The sequence below is a fragment of the Pleurodeles waltl genome, chromosome 4_2, assembly GCF_031143425.1.
Source record: "Pleurodeles waltl isolate 20211129_DDA chromosome 4_2, aPleWal1.hap1.20221129, whole genome shotgun sequence".
In the NCBI taxonomy this organism is placed as follows: Eukaryota; Metazoa; Chordata; class Amphibia; order Caudata; family Salamandridae; genus Pleurodeles; species Pleurodeles waltl.
In genome coordinates this window covers 331922541-331937566 of record NC_090443.1, presented here as the reverse complement: position 1 = coordinate 331937566, position 15026 = coordinate 331922541, and the positions used below count along the sequence as shown (strand labels likewise).

Below are 15026 nucleotides of genomic sequence, written 5' to 3'. Positions count from 1 at the left end.
GGTGGAATCACACACCCTGTGCCTAGCAGGCTCATTGAATGCTAGGGCAGACAAACTCAGCTGTCGGCACCCAGTGGATCATGAGTGGAGTTACACCTGGAGTTGGTGCAAAGTCTCTTTTACAAATGGGAAGAACCTTGGCTGATTATGTTTGCCACCCACTGCAGAGAACATGCATTTCTACATGTTGGATTTTCCAAAATGTCTCTCACTTGGAGACCTGGTCCACCTCTGGTGGGACTCAGGACCCTGGAACTTCTGTACACTTTTCCATCAATACCACTTCTGCCCCAAGTTCTCATGAAGATGAGAACTGACTTGGGCCCAAGTCATCCCAGTGGCTCTGGGTTGGGCATGAAGAGTATGATATCCAGAATTCCTGTTTTAAACATCTGCCCTCTGATTAAGCTACGCATCTCCAAGGATTTGCAGCAGCAGGGACAGGTTCTCCACCCTGGCCTTCACAATCTCCACCTTCATGCATGAAGATTGGGCACAGTTAAAGGTGATATTTCTGCCTTTCTGAAATTGTCTGATCATCTTCCTAGTTTAAATCATCAGTTGTGATGAGGTTTTTGAAAGGGTTGCAGCATCTGTTCCTCATTCTCCTTTTGTGATGCCCCAATGGGACCTCAATCTCATCTTTACTTATTTGATGATTTGATAAGGCTTCTCACCATCAAAACTGTGTTCCAAGTTGCCATCACCTTGGCATGGTGTGTGCGTGTGTTTCAGGCTATGTATGTTCATCCACCACTTAATTCCCCGATAAGCTGATTCTGCGAACTAGGGGATTCTTTCTTCTGAAAGTTGTGTTGCCCTTTCACGTCAATCAAACGTGCCAGCATTTTATGCTCTGTCCCACCCCTCTAAGGAGGAGAGACTCCATCACTTGGATCCTGAAAGAGTGCTCAGTTTCTACATCAATCATACAAAGACTCACTGGATGAACAATCAACTTTGTGGGGTTCGCTGGAGTGAAAAAAGGTAAAGCTTTACAGAGTCATACCATCATGTGCTGCATTATGCTTTGCATTAAGATCTGCTGCACATTGGCTGAAAAGCAGCCTCCTAAAGGACAGCATGCTCATTCTACAAGGACCAAAGCTGCTACCACTGCATTAGCAGGCAGAGTCACTGGTGGCTATATAGACGTCCCCTCATATATTCACAAAGCACTATTGCTTGGACAGCTAAATCTGCAGAGAAGGGCACTTTCCCTGCTCGGTTCTGCAGAACTTTCTGGTTTGTGTACATTCGCAGCCACCTCCGATTAAGTACCTTTTGGAATCCTTCCTGTTCTGTGATTAGACTCTACCCTTTAATAAAATCCCAATTCTTGAAATTTGCACATTGGTCCATCAGTTTGCTTTTGGGGCTCTATGTCTGGGGGGTGCAGACAGTCCTGAAAGCAACTAACTGCACGCAGGATGGTGTCTATATAGGCCCAACACTTCACTTCTGGGGCAGAACGACATCCGTGTAGAGCCACACCGCACCACCTTCTGGTGCACAGAGGTACTACTGAAAAGTTTCCGGATCCAGTCTGACACCTGTGAAATATTTAAAAAGGTGGGGAATCTGCAGATGGAAAGCCTTTAACAGAAAGAGCAATATGGAAGGTAAGTATCTTGTTTGTTTGAATCTGTCCCTCTTAATTATTGCTGCTCCTATTTTGGGAAATATTGTTGATAAATCGTTATATCTTCTGTTCCCCAACTTTACTTCTCAACTAGTCAAATCAACTGAAAATTCTTTTTTCTACTTCTCCTGTGTTCCATGCTGTATAAACAACGATCTAATCAGACTGGAATTTCTCTTTTAAGAAGTATTTTTCTGTATCATTCTGGTAAACCTTTTAGTTTTCCTGACACTATGGATTCAGATTGCAAAGCTGTGACTGCTGTTGTAGCTGATGAAATTGCACCTCTCAAGTTTGCCTCTTGGTACCCAGTTCCAGTTTGGGAGCTTCTTTAATACAAATTGTGAGCCCGAGGAACGTTAGCCACTGTGTTACAAATTCTCTATTTGGGAAAATCTTAAAACAGGCATACCCAGGACAAATAAAGATCCCGAAATTGGTTAAAGCATCCTATCTTATCCAAGATTCTCGGTGCCATAAATCACCCTAGTAATGTCTTACAGTTGTAAAACACAACTTGAACCCTCTTCATCTACCTTTGTCCACCAATCTTTAGACCAAACAACATAAGTATTTTTTTTAGGCTCGTTATATGTGTTCAAGAATTTAAAAACGCAATTGGATAATACTGATTTAGTGTTTCTTGCTCCCTGGGAAGAGCAGTGCATTGTACACTGTGAGTGGCATTATCTATGCCAGATTTTAAGGATAATCTTTGCCTATCTAAATGATTTTCAGTTAGAACCATCAAAATAAATTTGTCTTATGTGGCTAGCCAAAAAATATGGTATTAATCTGCCCCTCGTTGGCCAACGATGGAATCTTTTAAACTGCTAGCCAAGGACACATGGTATTTTCCTTGCTTCAGTCAAAGAAGCCTGTGATGGATCTATCCTCACATGACTCTCTTTCTCTGCATTAGATTCTAAGTGGTTCAGATGGAGGCCACGCAGTTGGTTCCTTTTCCATATGCTCTGAGGAGTGATTTTGTCTTACTATTTAGTTTTGACGCAGAACCATTACGTACCGAGTGATCAATGCAGGTATTTCCCTATATTGATATGATGAGGGCAATCTCCTTAATTTAGGGGTGTCATCTTTAGATGCTTTTCTATACCTTTGGTAATATCTGAAACAATCGAGGGTTGAATGCCCCCCCACCCTTCAACAGGAAACCTTTTCAAAATTAATTTTTTTTGTGTCCCCCTGTTTCTTCTGCATCATCTGGGCACCTGCTTTTTCTTCTTTTCGTATCCCCAACAGTTATACCTACTGCCCCTGTAATGGGATTTACACTGGATTATGCGCTTTACCTAAATGCGTAATCTCAAAAGTGGGCATTTTTAATGCCCTTTCTTCATCAGATTAAATCTTTTTTTGTCTCACTTAAATTTTTGTTCCAAGAATACTTTCTTTGCTGTACGTTTTGCTGCCTTCACTCCAGCAGCTTTAAGATCAGTGTTAATGATAATGATAAATTTATATAGCGCAGCGAATGCCCGAAGGTGTCTTGGCGCTAAAATCTGTAAGATTATAGAAAGTTAAGGACTCCGAGGAGCTTAAAAAGAGGCAGGTTTTCAAACGTTTCCTAAAAGTGCTCATGTTTTGCTGATCTCTGAGGTATCTGGGCAACCGATTCCACAGTAGGCAGGACAAGTAGACAAAACACAAGGCTTTCTTAAATTTTAGGGAGAATGACCTTTGTAGTTTATCCAGAGCGCAAGTGTCTGTTGGGATTTTACCAGAGAAATTTCTCCTTCAGATACTTTGGGCCAGAGGTATCGAGGGCTTTGTGAACTGTCCAGGGTGTTTTAAAAGCCACCCTCTTACTGGGAGCCAGTAGAGCTCCTCCAGTGCCTTAGAGACTGAGTGGAACTTTCGGTATATGCTTGTGTTTAAAGTTTGTCTGACTTTTGGTGGGTGTGGAAATATTTGATCATTCTTATTCTCTTTTTTCCAGCACTGGTTTCTGTTACAAGTTTGTTCCTGATTTACCGTGGGTTACATGACTTTTAGAGACTTACCTTAAGAAGCCTAACATATTAGAACAGGAAGGTTTGCTTTTCAGAGGGTGTCAGTGTGACTTGCAGCAAATCTTTAGAGAGGCTGGGGATCAACAGGCTCCGGCACAAGAGACTAAACAGGGCATTCTCTATTTGCCAGTCCTCTCCTTTGGACATTCCTTCATTTGACAATAGGTAGTTCCCCTAATCTTTTTTAAATTTGCAAACTATTGAACACTTGGCTATTTCAGCGGACTTAGGTCAAGCCTACTAGACAGTGCATGCGTTGCCTGTTGCAAGGCATACTTAGTGTGGCTTACCAAAAACACAGAGAAGCTTGGAGCCCACCCATTGCTTGCCATTGGTTGGGTTTCCTTGTCACTCTCATTTGCCTGTCTCTTAGTCCTCTCCCAGCTAGTCAATCTAGTGTATGCCCCCCATGGAGCACTGCCCCTTTACAATTGCTTTGATTAGTTGGCATTGCTGCTCCCACTGCTTTCTTTTCAAGTATTACCAGTTTACTTTGTGTTAAACACTTCATTTGAATTTGTGTTTTCAAACCATCTCCCTCGTCTATGTCATCTCCCCTGTACTCCCTGCTGCTGCCTGACTGCTTCTCTCCACCCTGTTCCCGCTTGCATTCACCTATGTGTTTCTCCCTATTGTCTTCCCCACGCACACCCTCTGTGTTGCTTTCCCCAACCCCTTTGCTGCTTTTGAAACATGCCCTCCCCCTCCGTTACTTTTGCGTCCCTTCCGAACCTCCCACCTGTTAATTTTGCATCTCCTCCCAGGTTGCTCTGGCATCCCCCACCATAGGCATGTTGCTTTACCGTTCGCCTCCCACCCTCCGTGGTATTGCTTAGCTCCCTTCCCACCCCCACCATTCCCCATGTTGTTCTCTCCCTGCCTGCTTTAAAAAAAACTGAAGATTTTACACATTGGTAACTGAAAAAAAAGCACCTGCATCATTTTGTAGGTGCACATGTATGTGGTATACACTCCTAAAATGACAGCTATGTCAGAAGGTCTTTTTGTTTACTTTAGCCACTGAGAAAGCAGCTGGGTCACAAATGCAAGATCTAGTGGCTTCGTCAATGCTTTTCTGATTTGGCATTAGTTAGGTCTGTTTGCGACTTTCAGTTTATGTTCTTGTTTTCTCCTGTCTACTACTATATTTTGTAGATTTTTTTATTTTTTATGATTGCGCTTTTGATCATTTTTCTTTTTGCTCTAATGTTGCCCAAAATGTATATTGCAGTTAGATTTACCTCAGTGTATCAGACCCAACAGGCATTTAGGGAGAGGGCCCATGTTATACAATTTGTGAAAAAGAAGTTAAGGTTCAGCATTAGGGGCTGGCTTTCTGTTGCTAAGATGAAAGTAGTCTTTTCTCAGGGCTCAGCCGATTGGTGTTTGAATAAATCTTATGGATGTCAGGATTTATTATTTGGTTTCAGTAGTTAATGTTCTGATATCCCAATTGACTTTAAGGGTAACAACAATCCTTTTGCTCTCATGATTCATGTTACGGGTTCAGGAGTTATGAGACCTCATCCAGAGTCCTTTTATTGCAGTGGAATTCATGCTATGGTACCTGGATTCATAAAATAGTATTGGAATTCGTGTTGTAATTGTACTTGCATTTATATAATGCTTACTATACCTGGCACTGAAGCGCTTTGCGGTGAGTAGCATGCTGCTCTGGAACCGAAAGGTGGGTTAGTAGAGGGCAATATAAATTGTTATTGGGAGCAGTGCTTTAAATGGGCCGGTACTGTCCGGTACCAAGTACCAGCACTTTTTTATTTTGAGAGGGAGAGTACCTGCACTTCTTGGAAAAAACGTAATACTTTTAATTAGAGAGTACTGGCACTTCTCGGAAAGAAGCAGGTACTCTGGTACAGGGTACCTGCACTTTTATTTTTCCATTTCAAGCACTGATTGGGAGTGATAAACTTGTGAGTCTGTTACTTGGATGAATAGGATAGAGGATGAATAGTGGAGGGAGAAGCATTTATAAAGGATTATTTGGGAGTTCATAGTAGTAAGAGGTTTACGGCGAGTCAGAGAGCCTGTTAGTTGGATGAATAGGATAAAGGAGGAGAGTTTGCAAAGAGTTATTTGGGAGTTCATAGTAATAAAATAAGTTTAAGGTGAGTCTGAGAGTGAAAGTAGGGGATATTTTGGAAGAGCAATAGGATGAGTCAGAGTGGTGATTTGATGAGGTCTGGGGAGATTAGTTAACTTTTTTTTGTCTGCAGTGGCAGGATAATATATAAATATGTAGATACATGGCCACACATAAGAGGTATACATACAGAGAGATTTTAATATGACACACATATGGAAAAAAACAGGAAATATAAAATTATTTCAGATAAAGTACCATATGTACATGCATAGATAAATATTTCCAAACACAGGCTTTGTTTTCTTAGATGCAATGCTGCTTTCGAAGCTCAACGGATGACGTATCTAGTGACAGCAAAACCAAAAAGCTCCTGTGGGCTGGTCAGAAACAGAAAGGGAGGAACGCAACATATAGGAGCAGGGCAACTGAGACTGCCATCCAACCTTGAGCAACAATTGGTTCTATAGGGTATTGCATGCAGTGCAGTCTCTGACAAACAGCTAGAGCGCGCTGTAGCAAGACTGCAAAAGGGAGTGCAAGTGCCTTTGTCAGTTTCTCTAGTTTCTGGTCCTTGCTGGTCTCTCATCATTACAACAGGAAATACGAGACTACTGGGCTGGCTAAGGGAGGGACAAAGCAAAGATCCTTTGTGGTCACTGGCCATCAAATGGTGTTTGGTTCCGTTCCCACTACCTGCGATTTGGCTGATTTGGCGAACAGGACAATGACACCTGTTGGAAATCATGCTTTACCCTTCTGTTGATCTGACTGACAGGCTTGCACAGACATTCATCTTTTCCATCTCATCACATTCTTTTAATTTGATTTGCTTTAAAACTCTAGAATTTGCTGCCAGTGAGAAACTAATTCCTGTGAACTATCATTGTTCCTATTGTCTATCCTTAAAATCCCATCAACTGTAACTAACATTTCTTCATTAAATCAGACAACTTATTTCTTCAAGCTCTCCTTTTGCCTGTGTTTTTTATGGTCTTTAGCACACTATACACAAAACGCGCTGTGTAAAGTATTTAAAACTAACTTGCAAGGACACAAACATGTGGAGCAATGAAGGTTACTTGTAATCCCCTTTACAGGTGAATGGCAAGCATTCCACGTTCCTCTGCCTTTTGTGTGTGGAGTCAGATATGGAAACGGCATTCAATGTAAAGTCTCTACCCTCCAATCATATGCCCATAAGCCTTATTAATGTGTTCTGTCGTTTCCTACTATCAAAAATCCACAACTGGATCTCTGAGAATAAGATGTTTTCACCATTCCAGGCTGGCTTTAGGTCCAAAACAAGCACCATGGATCAGGTGTTTCGGTTTCTGCTCCTGTAATGGAAGGTTGCAGTGATAGGGAAGGGGAGTCAATATGTACCCTTTATAGACCTTAAATCTGCCTTCGACCTGGTCCCTAGAGGTCAACTCTGGGAGGTCCTCAACGAGATGGGAATGCCCTCAGGGCTCCTGGCCATAATCATTTGATTACACAAAGCCAATTTTGCTAAAGTACGTTGGGGGAACCAGGGTGACCTCACCGACCCGATCAAGGTAGTCAGGGGTGTTTGGCAGGGCTGCATATTAGCTCCAACTCACTTTTCCCTATATTTGAACCAGGTCATCCAACACCTCACATTGCTGTCCTCTGATGCACCAACCCTAGGCAATGAAAAGACCGGAACACTTCTGTTCGCAGATGATACCCTGATAGTATCCAAAACCCTGATGGGCCTCCAATTCTCGCTGGATCGATTGGACAATTTCTGTTCCAAGAGAGGCTTAAAAATAAACACCTCCAAAACCAAGTTCATGGTCAATAACCAACACAGATTATACAGGGGAAACCTTTCCCTAGGTGAGTCTAAATTAAAACGAGTTAACACCTTTGAATATTTGGGGATTAAACAATCAGACTAGAAGTCCTGGAAAACCCATATTAATTCTGCATCATTAAAATTTAGCCAGCTGGTGGGCGTCCTTCTAAGGGAGCACCATGCATCCACTATGCGACCAATAGCTGCTGCTCTCCAGATCTATGACACAAAGTATGTCAGCACAGCACTTTACGGGGCTGAACTCTGGGGCTTCGAGGATATAAAGGAGCTTTCTTGTATAGAAAACATGTTCATGTGAAAGCTCACCTCCCTGCCCCCGGGTACCTCGCTTCTTCCTCTGCATTTGGATCTGTCCCGTAAACCATTAGCTGCCATAGTTGGTCTTAGACTGTTGCTGTTTTGGAGTAGAATCATAGCAACTCTCGAACTTTCCTCTTATGCCACTGCGTACAGGGAAGTTTGTTCTTTGGATACCTCCAATAAGATCCAGTGGATCAACTCAGCCAAGTCATTATTGATTGCCTTTGGGATAGGAGACTCATGGAACTCCTCATACACCGGGTCACCACTGACTAAAGAAAGAATGAAGTCTTGTTACTGGGAATGGGTAACTCAGTGTATATCTCGCTCGCTCTCATTAGGGTGACTAACTAGCGAGTTTCTGGAGTTTAAGTCTACCTGGTTCCTAGAACCTTACCTGGATAGAATTCTAGATCCGACTGACAGGAAGCTCTATATGCAATTCAGATTTGGTTCCCTTCCTCTTAAAACGTTCACCAATAGGTGGCAGAATAGGGCCCCTACCAATAATTAATGTCCCAGCTGCAACCTGTTCCAGGAGTCAACCGCCCATGTCTTCTTCGTATGCCCATCTTACACTCCTTTACGTAGGAAATGGATAGCTCCAACCTGCAAACGGCTGGGGACCTGAGATCATGCTGAAGCCATGAAGATTCTAAAATCAGACTCTAGTCTGGCAATTGCAGTTGCCAAATTCCTCAGAGGAATGTGGCGCATCAGAAGGAAACTGGTCAAGATTGCCTAGCTTCTATGTTCCTGTAGTCTTACTTGCACTTTCCAGCCCATATACTGTATGTTGGGACTGTTTTTTGATTGTATTGCTCTCTGTACATTGTTTTTATTTATTTTAAAGCACATTTCTATTTTATGGTTCTTAAATTATTATTTTTTATTGTTGTGTTATGTGACTTTTATTGCACTGGATGCCGAAATATTTTTTTTTATATGGTAATGTCACAGATGACCGAGCTCACTAATGTTCCCAGGAGAATGCCAATGCTTGTTCAATCTGTGACCAGCTAACAGTCTGGCTGTAATTATGGACCACAAAGCCTCAGCGTCTTTTACAAGACTAGACTCTGTATACTATGCAACCGGCCCTGGAGGTTTTGCACACCACCCTCCTGTACACAGGCTGTGATCTACTCATGGTGACAGCATCTAGATTTGCAAGAAATGACTTGAGACCCCTTCCCATCCCAGGGTCTCAACTGATTCCTAGAAGCCCGGGAAGACATAAAACAAGAGGGCTGCCCGCAAGACCCTGAAATCTACTCTCTTGCCTTGATTAGTCAAGCAAAACCCCCAACAAACCATTGGTCGGTTTAACACTGCATCCAAGAATGATTTGTTTAAAAATGTAAACCTTATATGTATTCAAGGGTGTCGATGTTGTCAGCTTAAATAAACCTCATTTCAGGCGAGGGCCTGTGTATTTTGAACGAGACACCAGGTGCCCATCTGATGAGCACTGACTTCACCTCCTGCGAAGTTTTTTTTGTTTTTTGTTTTGTTGTTAACAATTGTAATTGCAACAGTTTTTACAGGATCACTTGCACGGGCCAATATAACAGCATTGTTTCATAGTTCAAGTCATTCAGATACAGCACTGCCCATCCCCTGCCCTCTCCCTCGGTAGCCAGCATTATTGTATGAAGCATTGTAGACCAAGTCATCAGCTAGTTTATCATCTGTCCTGATCATTTCTTCTTCTGCAACTTCCGGTTCCACTAGGTCTTTCTCCCAGGATGCCGTGGTTGAGCTGCAAGGTTTAAGCCAGTGTACCGCAATCTGATGTTTTTTCATCACCAAGCCCACCAGTGCAAATTTGTATTTAATCAACGATTTTTTGGGTTTAGGAGTAGGATTAAGTAAACAATGCTAAACGGACAGTTCTATAGACCAACCCACAATGTCTTGTAACTTACTAGTAACAGCTTGCCAGTACATTCACACCTGGTCATAAATCCTACAATATGTAAGAAACCAGCTCTTAACCTCACTACATCTAGAGCATGCAGACGTTCTGTCTGGGTATATTCTAGACTAGGCATCTCCAACGAGTAGTTTGTGCAGCTACTGGTAGCTCTCTAGCTACCCATTGGTAGCTCTCGTGTGTAGCTCAGGCTGCTAAAGTTTAAGTTTTTGTTTGGTTTAATTAATGTATGTGTCCAAAAATCTTAAAGCGTGTATTTGTGACAAAGATGTGTATTTTTAGAATTCTTAAGCTTAGCTGATATTTGGAAACAAATGGCTGGATTTCCTAAATATTTTTAATGTTGATATTTGAGTGATAAACCATTCAGCTTTAGGGAGACTTATTAAAATTATAACCTTGGTGCCTGGGGCATTCAAGCTATAGCTGTCATGTACTGACCCTTTAAGAGTATTTCAGATTGATAAAACCTTTTTCAAATTTCACAATGTTGGCAGCCCTGCCAGATGTTCTGAGGTGATCACTGCTGGCAATTTTGCATGCGGTGGCTTCATATGTACTCCTGTCTGATGTAGTCACTGTTACCACATTAATATTATCAGTAGCTTATTTTCATTGAACATAAGTAGCTCTTATTACGAAAACGGTTGGAGACCCTAGGCAATTTAAAAAGTGTCAAATGCAATGAAGGAAACTAAAATGTTGCAACTTGAATTGTGCATTACTAGAGATCTGTTGGGCATGTGCACAGGTCTGCTTCCGTTCTGCATCTTTTAACTTTGTACCAGTTCCTCCTCCTATATCTGTTGGACCAGCAGTACTGTCTTGTGTTTGTTAGCTCTCAATGCTTTGTAAAGTTGGGGCACCACGGCATGGGCAGAATTGCCCATCCCTAATGGCACGGTCAGGACTTCAGTGTCAGGGGGGTTCACAGGGGTGTACTGCAGGTACTGTCACAGTCCCAATCAAAACTGGAGTTTTTCCTCCTCAACGGTTTGAAAATTTCCTGGACAGCTGTAACCGCAAGATTTCCAGAGACCTAGAGAATGGAGAATGCCTAATTACTCTGTGCACCACAGCGTCCCACACCACTGCACTGTGAAGAACCACATGGGTTAGCAACGCAACGCAACACGCCTGACCACTGCATCAACACTACAGGGATCATCGCTCACTCACAATATTCTTTCAGAAGCTTCTTCTCCTAATTTTCTTTCACATCACACAGCCGCGCTGCATGCTGAGGCTGTGCAGCCATATAGTATAATTCTAGATCAGGAAGTTCTAGTCCAGCTTTCATTTGGTTCAGTTTGAGGGTGGATAATTTTACCATACTCCTTTTACCAACCCAAACCAAATAATTTAGTAGGGAATCTATTACTTTAAAAGTGGAGTGTGGGATGCCACATAATGTGTTTTGTAACTGGTATAGGCAGCTCTGTAAAACCCATCTTTGCAAGTGCAACACAAACAGTGATAATAAAGGGAAGGTTATTCCAGAAAGTAATTGATTTCTGCAAGCCCTGGATAATTCTACCCTTGTTGCTGTGTACTGTAGTGGGAGGGGGGCATCCTGTCAACTTTTTAATACTCAAATAAGGAAACAGGATATCCAAAGTTTTCCATCGGCATTCTTTTTGTTCAAAATCAGACCACCAATTACTGACCCCCTGTGGAACACCACCCAGTATCTCACACTCCTCAGACCACATCTGCAAATCTGTGCATAGTTGCTGCCCCTAGGTAATTGCCACTACAGTCTTGATCCCAGTTTCTTGTAGGCATTACACAAATAACCTGGAATATGAAATATAGGCATCATGTCTATGCACTTAAATATAATGTCCAATTGCATGAACAGTTTCTGTTTATTGCACGCTTCCAGTAACAGGTTGCAATCCCTTATCAAAAGCTGTAATAGCTAATTTACCACCTTCAGGTCATATAATCTGGGGTCATTTTACAGGTGTAAGGGTTTAGGATATAGTATAAGCATTCACTTGATAGTGTCGAGATGAATGTTATGGAATTAAGGATTCATGATATGCTATCAGAATTAATGTTATGGGAAAAAGTGCTCATGGTATTTGTATTTGGATTCATGATTAGGGCACCAGGATTATTGCGATGGCATTACATGTATTAGGCTCCACGCAATGGGTTCAACTTTCATGTTGCAATATGGAGATTCATGTTAGGTATCAGGTTCATGCTGTGTGTCAGGGTTTATATTGTGGGCAGGCAAATTCATGATATAGGTACCAGGATCCACGAGATGGTATCAGGATCCACAAGATGGTATCAGTATTAATGAGACGGTATCAGGGTTCATGAGATGGTATCAGGATCCACAAGATGGTATCAGGATCCACAAGATGGTATCAGGATTCATGAGATGGTGTCAGTATTAATGAGATAGTACCAGAAGGTATGCTCTAGTATTAGGAGTCACGTTATGAACATCCAAATTTGTGAAATGGTTTCAGGACTTATGGTGTCAGTTTAAGGATTCATAATATGTATGGCCACTAAAACTATGCAGCAGTGGAGGACTAAAGAATATGGTAGAGCTGATTACATTATGCTGCTTGAAAAAAGCAAATTATGCAGCGTAATGCTGTACGTTCATGTGAGGAGTATTTTGCTAGCTTGTCATTTTAACAAAAGTTCATTCGGTCTGGGAAAATCAGCAACTCAAAGGTGACCATTTAAAATTTGCAAAGATCTGCCACTGTGTGACAGCAGGTCTGATCTTCCTTTTTGTTAAAATCTGCAAAATTATGCTGTGCTAGACTATGTGGCAAGTTTAATAAAGGCTTTACTATGTGGTAAATGCTGTGGCTGCAGAATCGCTTAATTTCAGTGGTCCTGATTGTATGGTATACAGATTAATGATACAGTGCATATTGAAATCCACATTATAGGGTCCACGATCCATGAGATGTATCATAATTCATGGAATGTATTCAGGATTCATGATATGGATGCTTGACTGTTTGGTTTCCACTAATGGTAACAGCAATCATGCTATGGGTGTCTGGTGTCATAATTAATTTCTAGGATTCAGATTTGAAACGTGGTATCATGATTTGTGATATATCATCAGGGGTCAAGATTTTGTACCATGATGCGATGGTAACAGGATTCAAAATTTTGCATAGGGCTACATTTTATGGGTATTACAGTTCGTGATACAGGATCAGAATTCAGAATATCTGATGATCAGAATTCATGATATGGAATCAGGATTTATGAGATGGGATTCTAGATTCATGATACGGTATCATAAGTCAGGATAATGTATCAAGATTCATGTTATGGAATTAAGAATTCCCTGTATTCTATCAGAATTCAGTTTATGGTATCAGAATTGGAAATGGGGTATTATCATTCATGTTATGGATATCAGTGTTCATCATGTGGTATCAAGAATTAAGATGTGGAATCAGAAGTCAGGTTTTGCAATGATTGGATGGCTGTATGTTCACAGTTGTTTGTGTCTCGGATTATTTCCCTGCAGTAAACATTGATAGTGTTTATTACTGGATATCTGTGTGTTACTCATTGGTCTCTTTGTTTCTTCTGTCTTCTTTCTCTGTCGTTCACTATTCACTATCCCTGCCTTTCATTTTCCTACTGTGAACCCTTCTTTCATCTTCATCCTTATTCTTTTGATTCCCAAATGTTATACATTATCTCATCTGTTATATTTCTCCATCGGCTAAATATAAATCCGTACCCCCAAATCATACACCTCATTCGATGTTTTGGACATAACCAATTTTTGCTCTCAACATTCACACCTTGTGTCCTGAAATCATACACCAACTCTTTTCCTTTAACCCTTAAATCTCTTTCCCATCATTAACATCATGCATTCATCAACCTGTCCTCCACATTGCCCACACGTCCTCCCTCTCCAGGTCTGAGCAACATCATTGGGATCATCGTCTATATCTCCGCCAATGCGGGTGACCCATCCAAGAGTGACTCCAAGAAGAATAGCTACTCATATGGCTGGTCATTCTACTTTGGAGCCCTCTCCTTCATCATCGCTGAGATGGTGGGCGTACTGGCAGTGCACATGTTCATCGACCGACACAAACAGCTACGGGCCACAGCCCGCGCTACGGACTACCTTCAGTCCTCTGCCATTACCCGCATCCCAAGCTATCGCTACCGCTACCAGAGGCGAAGCCGCTCCAGCTCCCGCTCCACCGAGCCCTCACATTCCAGAGATGCCTCGCCTGTCGGAATGAAGGGCTTCAACACCCTGCCTTCAACAGAGATATCAATGTACACATTGAGCAGGGACCCCCTTAAGGCAGCCACCACACCCACAGCCACCTACAACTCCGACAGAGATAACAGTTTCCTTCAGGTTCACAACTGTATACAGAAGGACAGTAAGGACTCAGTTCATACCAATACAGCTAACCGGCGAACGACTCCAGTATGAGTCTGTGGGGCTCGGTGCGGACCACCGTTGGAGGAAGAAGGTGGCAGTGGTGTGGGGAAAAGGGCAAGGGTTGGGGCCCATGGGTGGGTGAAGGGTGAGGGGAGGAAAAAAAATGAGGGTTGGGGTGGAAGAAAGTGGGGACTGTCCAAAACGCAAAAAATGAACATTTAATTAAAAAAAATAAAACGAAAGAGTAATAAAACTTACCAGGAGGAAAAAGTATTAAAAAAAAGAAAAAGAATGGAAAAAAAACGAATGTTTTAAAAAAATAAAAAAAATAAAAACAAAACGAAAAGAAAATGCATGAAACGCCATGTACCATTTTAAAGAAATCATTTAAATAAAAAAATGCCAAAAGGGAACCAAATGTAAAGGGGAGCATAATATTGAGGGGTTGGGGAGCTTTGGGAGTTTTTTTTTTGCTTTTTTAACCTGGAATCAGCTGACGATCTAGTCAAGAAAATAAAAAATATGGGTTAATGGTCAGAAAGCTTCCATGGGAAAAAGGATTGTTCTGGTATTTGTGAAAAAAAAAATGTTTGATTTATTTATTTACTTTTTTTTAAACAGAGATATAAATAAAATGTAAATATCTAGAAGGAACACTTGGAAAAAACATGCAGATGCCTTTCTTCCTTATTTTTATTTTGTTTTCAGATACTTCAAACTGTGAACATTTTAGTGTAAAAATAATAAGAATAAAAAACAGTTT

The 15026-nt window shown here is 41.6% G+C and overlaps 1 protein-coding gene across 1 annotated transcript in view; it reads left to right on the top strand.

Annotated features, from left to right (window-relative positions):
- The window catches only part of CACNG2 (calcium voltage-gated channel auxiliary subunit gamma 2), a 272790-nt gene extending 258151 nt beyond the window's left edge, over positions 1-14639 (top strand). The window contains exon 4 of the mRNA XM_069231345.1: positions 13779-14639. Within this exon, the coding sequence (XP_069087446.1) occupies positions 13779-14314 (536 nt within the window). The 3' untranslated portion in view covers positions 14315-14639. The remainder of the gene's footprint in view (positions 1-13778) is intronic.
- The last annotated feature ends 387 nt before the right edge of the window (positions 14640-15026 follow it).